Source organism: Microtus ochrogaster, chromosome 18 (assembly GCF_000317375.1).
Source record: "Microtus ochrogaster isolate Prairie Vole_2 chromosome 18, MicOch1.0, whole genome shotgun sequence".
Classification (NCBI taxonomy): domain Eukaryota; kingdom Metazoa; phylum Chordata; class Mammalia; order Rodentia; family Cricetidae; genus Microtus; species Microtus ochrogaster.
In genome coordinates this window covers 61,225,332-61,237,546 of record NC_022020.1, presented here as the reverse complement: position 1 = coordinate 61,237,546, position 12,215 = coordinate 61,225,332, and the positions used below count along the sequence as shown (strand labels likewise).

The 12,215-nt window shown below is 47.6% G+C and overlaps 1 protein-coding gene across 2 annotated transcripts in view; it reads right to left on the bottom strand.

Annotated features, from left to right (window-relative positions):
* Positions 1-12,215, bottom strand: part of Loxhd1 (lipoxygenase homology domains 1) — a 137,723-nt gene that overhangs the window by 94,120 nt on the left and 31,388 nt on the right. For both annotated transcript variants that reach the window (XM_005356289.2, XM_005356290.2), the window contains exons 6-12: positions 8,411-8,559; positions 6,530-6,653; positions 4,793-5,043; positions 2,400-2,535; positions 1,867-2,027; positions 804-890; positions 44-179 (exon numbers count right to left, since the gene is read on the bottom strand). In XM_005356289.2, the coding sequence (XP_005356346.1) occupies positions 44-179; positions 804-890; positions 1,867-2,027; positions 2,400-2,535; positions 4,793-5,043; positions 6,530-6,653; positions 8,411-8,559 (1,044 nt within the window). The remainder of the gene's footprint in view (positions 1-43; positions 180-803; positions 891-1,866; positions 2,028-2,399; positions 2,536-4,792; positions 5,044-6,529; positions 6,654-8,410; positions 8,560-12,215) is intronic.

Sequence of the window (12,215 nt, the reverse complement as noted above, 5' to 3'; positions counted from 1 at the left end):
AGCCCTGCCACCTCCCCAGGACAGCAAGCAGCTGCACACTTACTCCCCATTATCCTGCGCACGGTCGGGCCTTCTGCGGTCATTTCCCTCACGATCTCGTTGTCATCCTCGTTGGCGTCCAGCCAGCGATTGCAGTTGAAGTTATACTTATCCTTATTCAGGGTATTCATCAGGGTCATCTACAATGAGGAAGTCTTGAGGTAGGCAGGGGGGCCTATCAGAAGTAGGCAGGGGGGCCTACCAGGGATTCCCACCCATGGCCTGGAATCCTCATTCTATGGTCTCTTTTTTTTTTTTAAAGTTTTGTGCTTTCTCATTATTACTGTATTTTATTTTGGTTTTATAAGACAGTGTTTCTCTGTGTAATCCTGCAACTTGCTTTGTAGATCAGGCTGGTCTCAAACTCAGCCTGCATCTGCACCTCGCCCCCTCCGCAAGTGCTGGGATTAAAGGTGTACACCACTACGTCTCGTCTGCTATCTCTTCTTAGACAAGGCCAAGCCATCTCACTATGACTCTTGGGGAAGGCAGATGATCAACCTTCCCTTTCTTTTCCTGGTCTCTTAGAAGCCTATGCTCACCTAACTCCTAGATGATGGGACAGGATGCAAACCCATGGACACCTGAGCAGCGTCTCTCGCCGTTTACTTTGGAAGACCTCTCCCTAAATGTTCCCAAACCCCATGGTCCATGTCTACTCTTCCCACCTCCAATCCTAACAAATACAGAGGCAAATATATATGACACGATCGTGAAGGAGGATGACTCTGGCCCCTCCTGCCCCCACCCCAGGTACACCTTACCTTTTCTAAATGCCAGCCGGAGCCAGGGTTCTGCCTATCATGCCACACCCGAATTTTATAAAACCTGCCAAGATCTGGGAGCTCCATCTACAAAGTGAAATTAAAAGGTCTGTGCGGATATAGTCATGGAAATACATCTGTCCTCATAGCTGACCACAGGCAGGTGGGTGCTCCTTTGGGCTGCTTTTTCCCAGTAAGAGTGGGTTTGCTTTTAAACATATTCAAACATTCCATTCTCTCATGCTCCTGGTAGCCAGAGGCTCATGGGACCAAGACAGCTATGTGAAACTAGCGTTCGGTCTGGGCTGGCAAAACTGAACAAAAATAACTGACCCACAGTGGGATCCAGCCAAGAGATCTTCCAGGAACAAAATTCATATGGCAGCCCTGCAAATTAGCACAGGGCCACAGCCCCAGGAGTCCACTGGGCACCGAGACAGACAAAAAGATCAGTACAGCAGCAGTGCCCTTTCCCTGGGGGCCCGAGTCTGGCAGAGAAGACAAATACATAAAGACCAATGAACTTAGGGATGGAATAGAGGTATCAGTGGGGTGCTCCAAGAGGAGAGCAGCAAATTACAGATGCTTCTCCCCAAAGGTCGGCGCAGCACTTCTGAGGGCAAAGACTTGCTCTGTGTATATACCGCAAAGTTCAAAGCTGGATTTTCTTTCAAATGCTCCAAAATTTATGTTTCCCCTTAAAAGTTGGTCCTTATGCTTGAATGCAGACAGGTTGAGCAATCAAACTGTGCTCCAAGCCCCTGAGCCCACAATTTCCCTGTTCGCCCCACTCCTGAATGCTCCAAGCATTTCATACTTGCTCTGCCCCCCCCAGGCCTCATCCAAGACCATTTCAGATGGAAGGGCCAGATATAAATTATATGACTTTCAATAAATTGCCTATAAGGCATCAAATTTGTCACTGCTATGGGAGCCCAAAGTCTCCAGTGCACTTTTTTGTCTTTAAACTTGGTTCGAAGTCAGGTGTAGAACACTGGAATCCTCATGCCCCGCACCTCTCCATCTCTTCTTACTGTGCCCCTCCCCGTCCACCGCTTCCTACCCTAAACTTCTCGATGATGCCCGGTTTGAACCATTTGTTGTTGGGATTCAGGAGGATCTCATCTGTCCGCCCCTTCTGCCCATAAATCTGGATGAAGATGGGAGAGTTGGTGCCGGCTTTCTTCAGATCAGTTGTCCAGACCCAAAGGGACCAAGGAAATTCTACAACAAAGACCAAGGCACCTCAGGAACTCCAAGGGCCAGAGAAGAAGGGGGGGGGCAATCAAGTGATTGGGACTGGAGTTGATACACAATCGTGTTCGTTCTTAGAACCCATTAAGCAAGTGGTGAATATGAAGGCACCTTAGTGTCTTATTAATGCCTAAAGGCTTACCGCATTTTAGTAGTGGGGGAGAGTTGACTCTGCCACCCTGTAACTAGTGATGAATCACTCTGCTTAGCCCTGTGTCCATGACAGCAGCTCCTTCAGCTTGGGGATGCTGGAGTCATGTCCGCAACAGCACAAGGCCTGTACCGTGTAGAGCTGAGCTTCTCTCTGAGAGATTCCCCAGATTCTGGGCCCCTCACACTTACTTTTTAGCCGCTTCTTCCTCAGAGACACCATCTCATAGAGCTGCCTCTCGATCAGCCCGTCGGCCTTCTTCTCGTCCAGCCAGTTGCTGCAGGGGAACGTCTGCTGGATGCCAGTGAAGGGGCACAGGATCACCACCTGGGAAGACGGACAGCAAGTCTCCCGTGTCAGGCCCACTGACGGGACCCCCTCGCAGTGCTTAGCGGCCTCCGCAGTACCCAGTGCATAGGCGTCTGTCTGTGTAGGACCTTCAGAGGAACATGCTTTTCCCGCTCCCTTTCTCACCAAGTCAATAGAGTGCACCTCTTTCAAGACTTGTTTTTTTTTTCCCCGCAGATAAAAAGTACTTTTTAAATTATTTTAAAGAGAAGTCTTCCGCAGTAGCTGTCATCTGTCCCCCAATTCACTAGCTTAAGTCCCGGACCTTTTCTTCTATTTCATCCTCTTCAGACAACACATTTCTTCGTGTGCAATCTAAAAATCTGTGAATCGGAACTAAATGGCTTCTACCATCTAATGAATTTTTGTAGGAAAAAAGGTGAAGCACATAAAAACTTGTCAGTTCATATCTCAAATGCAATAAGGAGCCAAGTGCCTTCCCCTAGACTTACTCCCACTGGATCCTGTCTCCTCCCATCTACCCTGGGAAACAGGAGTGAGTTTGGTTTCATTTGTCCTAGCGGAAATGGTACAAATACAAAAAATGAAGACAGCGAGCTTTTTATCGGCGCAAAACTAGACTGAATGAAAGTTTGGGAGAGAGTAGAAAGCACAGGGGAGTCAGGGTTTTATTTGCTTTGTTTTGGAGAGCACTGATTCTACTTTCAGTAGGAAAACAAAAACAAAGCTTCATTTCCCACTGAAAGCAAATCATTGCTTCCCAAACTTCCTTAAGGACAAGAACTGTCAAGTTAAGTCCTGGTGGCACTGGCCTGTGATCTCAGTTGCTGGAGAGTTTCCCTGGGCTATAGGGTGAGTGCATGGCCAACCTGGAGGCACTGAAACTCTGCCCCAAAACTAATAAAAGAGACACAGAAGGAGATACAGGGAGAGCCAGAGACAGAGGGATGGGGAGGAGGAGGAGGAAGTGAGGAAGAAGAAAAGGACTGAGGATACAGCTCACTGGCAGAGCACTGCATAGCTTGTTACATGCATACACAGTTCCCTATGTCCTCACCTAAATCTAGAAAACTATCCAGAATCTAGGAAAATCTGGCTCAGTAATCTAGATCAAAGTTCAGGTATACTATTATCAAGAATTCAGGGGAGTCTCAAGATGTACATTTATGTGTTAGTGTTTTCCTGCACGCATTGACGTCTATCAAACAACTGCAGTGCCTGTGGAGGCTAGGGGTGCATCAGAATCCCTGGAAGTGAAGTTACAGACAGTTGTAAGTCTTCATGTAGGTGCTGGGAACCAAACCGAATCCAGGCATACTGCAAGAGCAGTGAGTGCTAACTGCTGAGCCTTCTCTCCAGCCCGGGAACTTTATTGTAGTTTTGCAAATCCTTCAATAAACGTAGCTAAAATATTTTGATATATGTCTGGAAAAAATCTACCTCATAAAAATGGATATATTCTAAAATTATCGTTGATTGTTTCATAAGCCAAGGGGAAACACCACCAGCAATCATGTTGCCTATAACCGGCAGGTAAGCACCTATGGTAGCCAATGCTGTATTTGGGGACAGCCCCACTCCCCTAAGCCCCTACTAACAAGACAAAAAAGATGGACGTGATCTTGTACAAGGGATCATGTGTTCTTTAACTAGCTGGTTTAAGAGCTAGGAAAATTTAGAAAATAAGACTGTTGTGGCCAGAGCCCTCTAGAGAAACAGAACTGAAGGGATGAATATGTGTGTGTGTGTGTGTGTGTGTGTGTGTGTGTACATACATGTGTGCACACACATATGAATGGGATTTAAGAGTGGCATACTGGCTTCATCCAATCCAACAATGCCTGTCTACCAATCAACAGGAAGTCCAAGAATCCAGTAGTTTCTCATTTCATAAGGCTGGATGTCTCAACTGTTCTTCAGTATGCACTGGAATCCCGAAGAGGCAGGCTCTAATGCCAGCAAAGGAAAGGATCTGCTAGCCAGAGTGAAGACAAGCAGACAAAGAGAAAATAGCTTCCTTCTTCCTTGTCCTTTATAAAGGCTGCCACCAGAAGGTGTGGCCTAGATTTGATTTAGGATGGGTCTTCCTACCTCAAATGATCCAAGTAACTAAAAAAATCCCTCCCAGGTGTGCCCAGAGGCTCAGGTTTTGAGTTAATTCCAGAGGTAGTTGACAACTGAGGGCAGACATCACAAAGATGCAGGGTAGAGTCTGTACATCAAGGTTGAAGAAGACGCATTTGAACCCAAGAATACTCACCCGTTGGCTCCTTACCTTCTCGCAGTACCAGCCTCGGTTGACGCCCACATTGCCATGCCCGATGGAGACCCGGCTCAGGGGGCTAAGAAGGACAGCCAGGTCGATGTGGAAGATGTCCGTGCGGCCCCTGTCAAACACACCGCCCTCCAGGAAGATCTTCCCACTGTTCTTATTCCCTCTGGCTCCATACATGACCAAGTAGATTTTCGATTTGGTTCCAGCTCCACGGATATCCCCAGTGAAGACAGTGACAATATAGGTTATGGCTGGCGTGGAGAGAGAGGTAGAGATGGTTCAAAGCAGACCACGTCAGCACACTCCCATCTCCATCTTGGCTACGGTAATTCCCTGCCACACATACCCGTGCTCCCTCATGTTCTATGAACTCAGACCACATCCAGGGCCCCTCGCAACCTCATTGTGTTTTCCAGTGTTGAGTGTTAGTATGTATGAGTTCAGGGAGGGGCTGCATCTATTGTTTTAGGAACCTGTCAGCCCTGATTATGAGAAACAAAGAGAAGAAGGAAGTTGAGCGTCTAAGAATAGCACATATTATTGATGTTAATTACTGTGTGTACATTATTAATAGCTGCTAGATAAATTTTGTTATGTGTAATCTAATTATTATAGTCAAGTCCATTGATGGAGATTTATATCTGGCCCATTTGGTTCATTTAGCTTGCTCTTCTGTTAAAAAACACAACTTTTGAGAATGGGCACTGACATCTCCCTTCCCACCTGGGCTGAGCAAGAGTGAGGGAGCACTACAAGTTGGGTCACCCGGCATTCTGATCAGTCAAGAGGCTTCGTGAGCCCTTGGAATTAGGCAGCAGAACCACCGAGGGCTACTTAAACTCCTAAATAGGGGGAAAAGGAAAAAGAGAGATCACCCGCGTTTGCACCAGAAATTCTGTTTTCTTTGTTCTGAAACCCTGGGACAGAAGGAAAGTGCCAGCAAACGTGGCAGGGAGAGGAGAGGGGACAGACACGCAGATGAAGATGTCGGGAAGAGCAGACGGTATGGGTGTTAGGGTGAGTCATGGGTGGCGTGATCACGGGCAGGCGCAGCACGGGGACACGGAAGGGCTGCAAAGTGGCGGGAACAGCGTTGAAGAGCCTCCAGATGGGCCACCTGGAGCCAATTTGTGTTGCGCTCTACGTGTTACATTCCACAACCCTGGCTGTGTCCCCAGTCAAAGGGAGGGATGGACTTCAGCAGAGGAGCAGTTTCTCAGGTGTGTAAAGCACACACGAGTTTTCTAGAACCCCAAGATCATATCAGATGGGCCGAGGGATGGGGGTGCTCTGTGGAATTTATGGAGGTAAGAGGACTTCAGGAGGCAGACTGAGTCTGTCGTCAACCAGCCATGTGAGCATGGACAGCTTCATTAACTTCAATATGCCTCAGTTTTCTCATCCGTGAGTTGGGAACAAGACAATGCCTACACTGTAGGTGGTTCTAAGGATTATAGGGAATGTAAGAGGATCCAAATTCCCCTTCTTTCTTCCTCTTTTGGCTCCTTCTACCCTTAGCTAGTAATGCCAGGGCTATTACCCTGTCTCTTCTCATAGCAACAGCCTCGGCTGCAACCCAAAAAGCCAGACCTTTTTCTGGGGCAGCAAAGATGCCATCTTCAAAGCCAGCTGGCTCCCACCTGACCAACCACAGTCATCAGCCCACAGATGTGACTCCGACACCGACTCTGGCAAAGACAGAACATCCAGCCGGGGCCTCGCCGCTCTCCAGCCTACCTGTGGTCTCAGCTCCGCCCACTAAGATGTCTCTTTGGATTTTGCCATCATCTTCATCCAGTGCCAGCCAGCGGTTAAGGGGGAAATCATATTTCCTTTTGTTCCCAAAATCTTCAATGATAATCTGAGGAGAGAAGAGGGAAGAATGTGCTTAAGTGTCCTTGAGGGCACACCTGGTAGTCTCCCAGCCCATCCAGGCGCTGGAGTATACTCTAAGATGCTCTTGAGTCTCCTCGCGCCTCAAGGAGAGCGGCTCACAGAGCACAGGTGCTACTAGGGAATCCACATACAGCCATCCAGGGATGATTGACAGCCACCCCTCCTTGAATCTCAGCCACTAATCCTCCACTGCTTGGAGGCATTTTAGAAAAATTGAAGCAAGAAGTGTATGGGGGTACGCTCGGGGAGCTGGGATGAAAGAACTGGGGGCGGGGATTTGAAAACTGACACATGAGATGTTGGCTTCCTCCCGGCTGAAGGTTGGACTTCCGACCTTATTGTTGAGAAGCGGAGTCTACGCAAGGGGGAAACTGAGGACTAAAACCAGGCCCAAAGAATCCTCCTAGGACCTGGCGGCCACATCAGAAAGCATCAGCAGCTGCCAGGGAGGCAAATCCAGGTGGCCATAATTGAAACCTCCCCAGCAAAACAACCATAAGCTGGGTCGGTAATGTCTTGTCTTCTAGAACATACTAAAGAGCTGGAAGTACCTTCCAAAATGTGCCTTTGGACCCTGCTATAAAGTAAGACAGGAAAGACAGACAGACAGACGTATTCTATGATGAACGGTGAAAGCATTAGCATAGGGGTTGGTTGGTTTGTTTGGGGATGCGGGTGTGTGTGCTCACACGTGTGCACATGCCTGTGCCCACACACATGTTAAAAGCAAGAGCCATTATCTGGAAGGAATATTCTCCACCTACCAACAAACCCATAAGGAAAGCAGATCTTCTGAGAGCCAAGAGGGAACCAGGCTGATGAGTCCTTGCAGGGGAGACTAAGTGCAGAGAAGGGGCCTGTTCATGGTGAAGTCAGCTGTGTTCTGTGGCTGCGGAGACACACCCTACCAGGCAAGACTTCCCAGTGTGAAGGCTAAAAATGATAAAACACCCCTAAAATGGAGAGGAAAGGAGGAAACGGCCAAACAGGGGCAATTTCTTGTTTATCCTTTCTAGATGGGCCAGAGATGCCTCAGATGATCCTGGGCTACACAACCCTCACTTCCTCCCAGGCAGGCTCAGGACACCTGAGTGACGTCTGAGTGACGTAAGGGTATGGCCTTGAAGCCAGCATGTTTAGGTCAATACGGGGTGTCTTCTGTGACAAATGCTTTCACTTAGTCCCGGAATAACTTCCGTCATTGTCATATAGCCCGATGGAGCCGGATTCTGCTTTGTACAGATGAGGGGAACCACACACACACACACTCACACACACACACACACACACACACACACACACACACACGGAGCAATTAGGAGAGTCAGGAGCTTCGTGATAGAACCTTGAAGGATTGTTAGGCCTTGGCTGGAGAAGATGGGAGAACTAGGATTCTAGAATTTTTTTAACTTTTTATTTATTTTACATACCAACCGCAGTTTCCCTCCGTCTTCTCCTCCCGTTCCCTCCCCCTCCCACCTCCTTCCTATCCGTACCCACATCCACTCCAGAGAAAGGGTAAGGCCTCCCGTGGATCCTAGAAGCTTTAACAAGGCCAGTCTTGTAGGCCTCTAGGAGGGCAGCATGGATGGCCAGCAGACTTAAACAACAGAGCGGAGGCAGCAAATCTAGAGCGTGAAAGTTAGGCTCAGATTCAGGCCTCTGAAAGCCAGGCGCTCCCCTCCCATGCCTCAGGGACTGCGGTCCAGCAGCTGGACCTACCTTGGACAGGAACCAGCCTGCAGACCCCCCCTTGTTGTTGTGGCCCACATTGATCTTCATCAGCTGCCCCAAATCCGGGGCGTCCAGCATGAACTTGTCTTCAGCTCCCTTTTCAAAGTTGTCCTTTTCATTTTCCAGCCTACGCTCTCCTGAGTGCACAGAAACAGGAAAGTTACCAGAGGGGAGGGGGAGATGGGGAACAGAAGAGAAGAAAGAAGACCTGGAGGCCTTAATGGTCCACCCACTGAAAGAGCTCTTACAAAGTCAAGGGCGGCTCCCTACTGCGATCTAACGGTTCCTAACATCCTTCCGGCTTCTGGCAAAGCCAGTTTTCCTCCTGTGTGACGTGTGCCTGGGTCTCATAACTGGGTTTCTCATTGCTGCCTTTGCCCCTGTGAACCAAACTGCACCCCGTCCTAAGACTTGAGGTCCCATTGCGTGTTCTAAACTAGAGCAGTGAGCGTAGGCATAGGGGCTGCTGCTGCTGCTGCTGCTGCTGCTGCTGCTGCTGCTGCTGCTGCTGCTGCTGCTGCTGCTGCTGGGCTTCTGGGCGCATTTGCTCACCCCTGTCCTGGACACCATGCCAGCAACTCTCAACAGACACCGTTATGTCTGACACGGATCTTTATCTCTTACACCCTGCTAGGATTCAACAAGGATGCACTATTAGCGTGGTCCTCAAATGAAGAAACAAAGATTTAGAAATGAGACAATGTGTCCAAAGTCATGTGGGCAATGAACACTGAGCTTAGCATCCGGTTCTAAGCTGTTTCTCTGCTTTACCATTCTCTGCTGTCACATTCGGGTGACCACGAGCGCACATGTCAGGCTTTCTCATTCCACCAAAGTGCCAGCTTTTTGCTTAAATCTTTCCATGGTCTCTCGTTTCTAAATTTACATTTTGGCATCCAGAAATATAAAAAATAATTTCCAGTATTCGGGTACTCACCACCCAGATGCGAGAGGTGTAGCAATTGCTAACTTTTGTCTAGTTTGCTCCAGATGTTTATTTAGCCCCCCCTTCTTCACAAAAGATTTATTTTTTATTTTATGTGTGTGAGTGTTTGGCCTGCATGTATGTAAGTTCACTATGTGTGTGGCTGGTGCCCAAGGGAGCCACAGAGGGTTCTAGAGCCCATGGAGCTGGAGTCACGGAGGGTTGTAAGCAGCTATGTGGGTGCTGGAACAGAATTCAGGTCCTCTAAAAGAGCAGCAAGTTCTGTGAAGGCCTGAGCCAATTCTCCAATACCTACAAACCCATGTGTGAGGCTTCGCTGCTCATCTCTCCCTCCTACTCCCCCGTCTTGGTGTGTACTGTCCCTGAACCATTAGCATCTATACACATCTCTAAGAGACACGGGCCACATGTGGCCATTTCTGATTTCTGCATGAATGAGGGCAGGGTACACATCCCACCACCGCGAGTCCTTCATCTTCACAGTGAGGCCGACAAGAGTGTCTGCATCACCGGGTGCGTGTGAGTGAGACCTGCTGCGTTCTCACACATCGAGCAGCCCGGGAACACAGCACGCACCGTGACAATGGCACCACGGCTAGGACTGCCGCCGTTCCTCTGCTGTCAGCACCGCAGGTCTTCGTGAAATCTCATTTTCTCAGTTACCAGCAGGCTGCTGCGAGTGCCCCGTGGATGACCCAGGGCTGGTGACAGTGTGTTCATTAACCAATCCTACCAGAGCCACATGACAAAAGAGTCATTCTGTTCTCCTCTCCCCGGCAGACATCTGAGTCGTTTCACACTTAATCACTGCAAAGCTTTGTGCCCTCCTCTGCACACTGGTAAAGACCGTGCTCTGCACACTTGTGCAGAGATGGTTGTTGATCTGCTGTATGCTCGTCTTTAGTGTGTCAGACAGCACTGCTCCCCAAAAGGCTCAGGGTGTTAATTCCCACCAGCAACATATGGGGATTTCCACCGCCCGTAATCACCATTAACATCTGTAGTTTAAAAGATTTCTATTCTGTGTAGAATGGTATCTCACTGTGGCTTTAATTTGCACTTCCTTACTTTGTTGAGAGATTGACTATATAGTACATGTACATATAGATTCTGTGTCATTTAGGCAGTGTGCCTCAGTCTTTTTTATTCTCATATCTTCTGTTCCATTTTTTTTAAAAAAAAACTGTTGTGGTATTTTCTTTGACATGTGTGTGCACATGCATGTGTGTGTGCGTGCATGCGAGCTCATGTGTAAATATATGTGTGATTTTGGTAAATTCCTTATTAAATTTCATCCTTAAGTTAAGGTTGACATTAAAAATTAAGATCTTAAAATTTCTTTCAAAAATTCTGATAATTTTTTCACACTTAAGTCTATAGCCCATCTGGAAGTTATTTTCGTGCACTGTGAAAGATAAGAATCTAATTTCATCTTTTCTCGGATGGCTAGACAATTGTTTGAACACCAGTAATTAAGCATCTTATCTTTGCCCTCAGATGTATAATCTATGACGCTATCATTCTATGTTCTTTATTCTGCTCCATCGGGCTATTTTATTTGTCCTTCTTCCCCCATCACACTGTTTTGGTTTTTAAAGCTCTATCACTGGGCTGGAGAGATGGTTCAGTTCCCAAGGCCATTGTTACTAAGCTGAACAACCTGGGTTAGAACCCTGGGACCTGCGTGATGGTAAGAGAGCTGGCTCACAAAGTGTCCTCCCATCTCCCACGTGCATGAAACAGGTTGGATAAACGTAGCTTAGGTTTTAAAAATATCTGCACTGTCTTTGTTTCTGACAGGGCAAAGATCTGCCATCATTGCTATCACTTGTACCATTTCTGTTCCACGAGTCACATCTGTCTGTTTGTATGTGGACAGAGCCACACACTCTGGCTCGTACGTGTGTGCATGCAGAGGGCAGAGGACACCCTGCAGGAGTCACTTCTCTTTGTCCACCCTGTGGTCCAGGACTAGAGCTCACGTTGTCCCGTTTGTCAGCAAGGACTTTATCTGCTGAGTCATTCACCAGCCCTGCTCATGCTGTTTTTATTTTTTTTCAAAGTTATCGTGGCGATATTTAGATCTTTATTGTTCTATATTTTAATAGTAGCCTGAGCTTTGGATGTTTGCTTTTAGGAATTTGACTGCAGTAGCCTTGCTCTTATGAAAGAACCGGGAAACATGGCATCTTAGTGAGTTTGGGTCCTTTCTCGTTATGAACACATCTCTTCATTAACTTGTGTATTCTTGCACATCTTTCAAAAACCTGTACTTCCCCGAAAGCCCTCCCCCTTCAGAGTCATTCTTATGTACTAGTTTCTGATGTAAATAGCATGCTTTTACACTAAATATTTAAATTGTTTGTTGTTTTAGTAATTTTTCTTATTAAATTTTAATCTACTATCTTTAGCAAACTTTGATTTTTGTTGATTCTGATGATTTTTTTTTAACCTATATACATCTTCCCGGATTTGGTGGGTGATGTTGCTTATGCAAATGAAAGCTTGTTAGTGGCTTCTTGTACCACATACCCATAATCCTGGCATTCAGGAGGCTGAGGCAGGAGCTCAGAAGGCTTAGACAGAGAAAGAGAGGAGGGAAGACAGAGGGAAGAGGAGAAGCAAGACAATGGAGGGAAGAACAAAGGGAAGGGGAGAGAAGGGATGGGGAAGAGGAGGGAAGAGCAGGGGAGAGGAGGGGGAGGGGAGAGAAGGATGGGAGGGGAGAATGAGTCTTTGCTTTCATCTTCAATTGTTGTAGCCTTCCTCCCTCCTTCCCTCCTTCCCTCCTTCCCTTCCTCCCTCCTTCCCTCCTTCCCTCCCACAGAGCCTCCCTCCCTTCTGTCC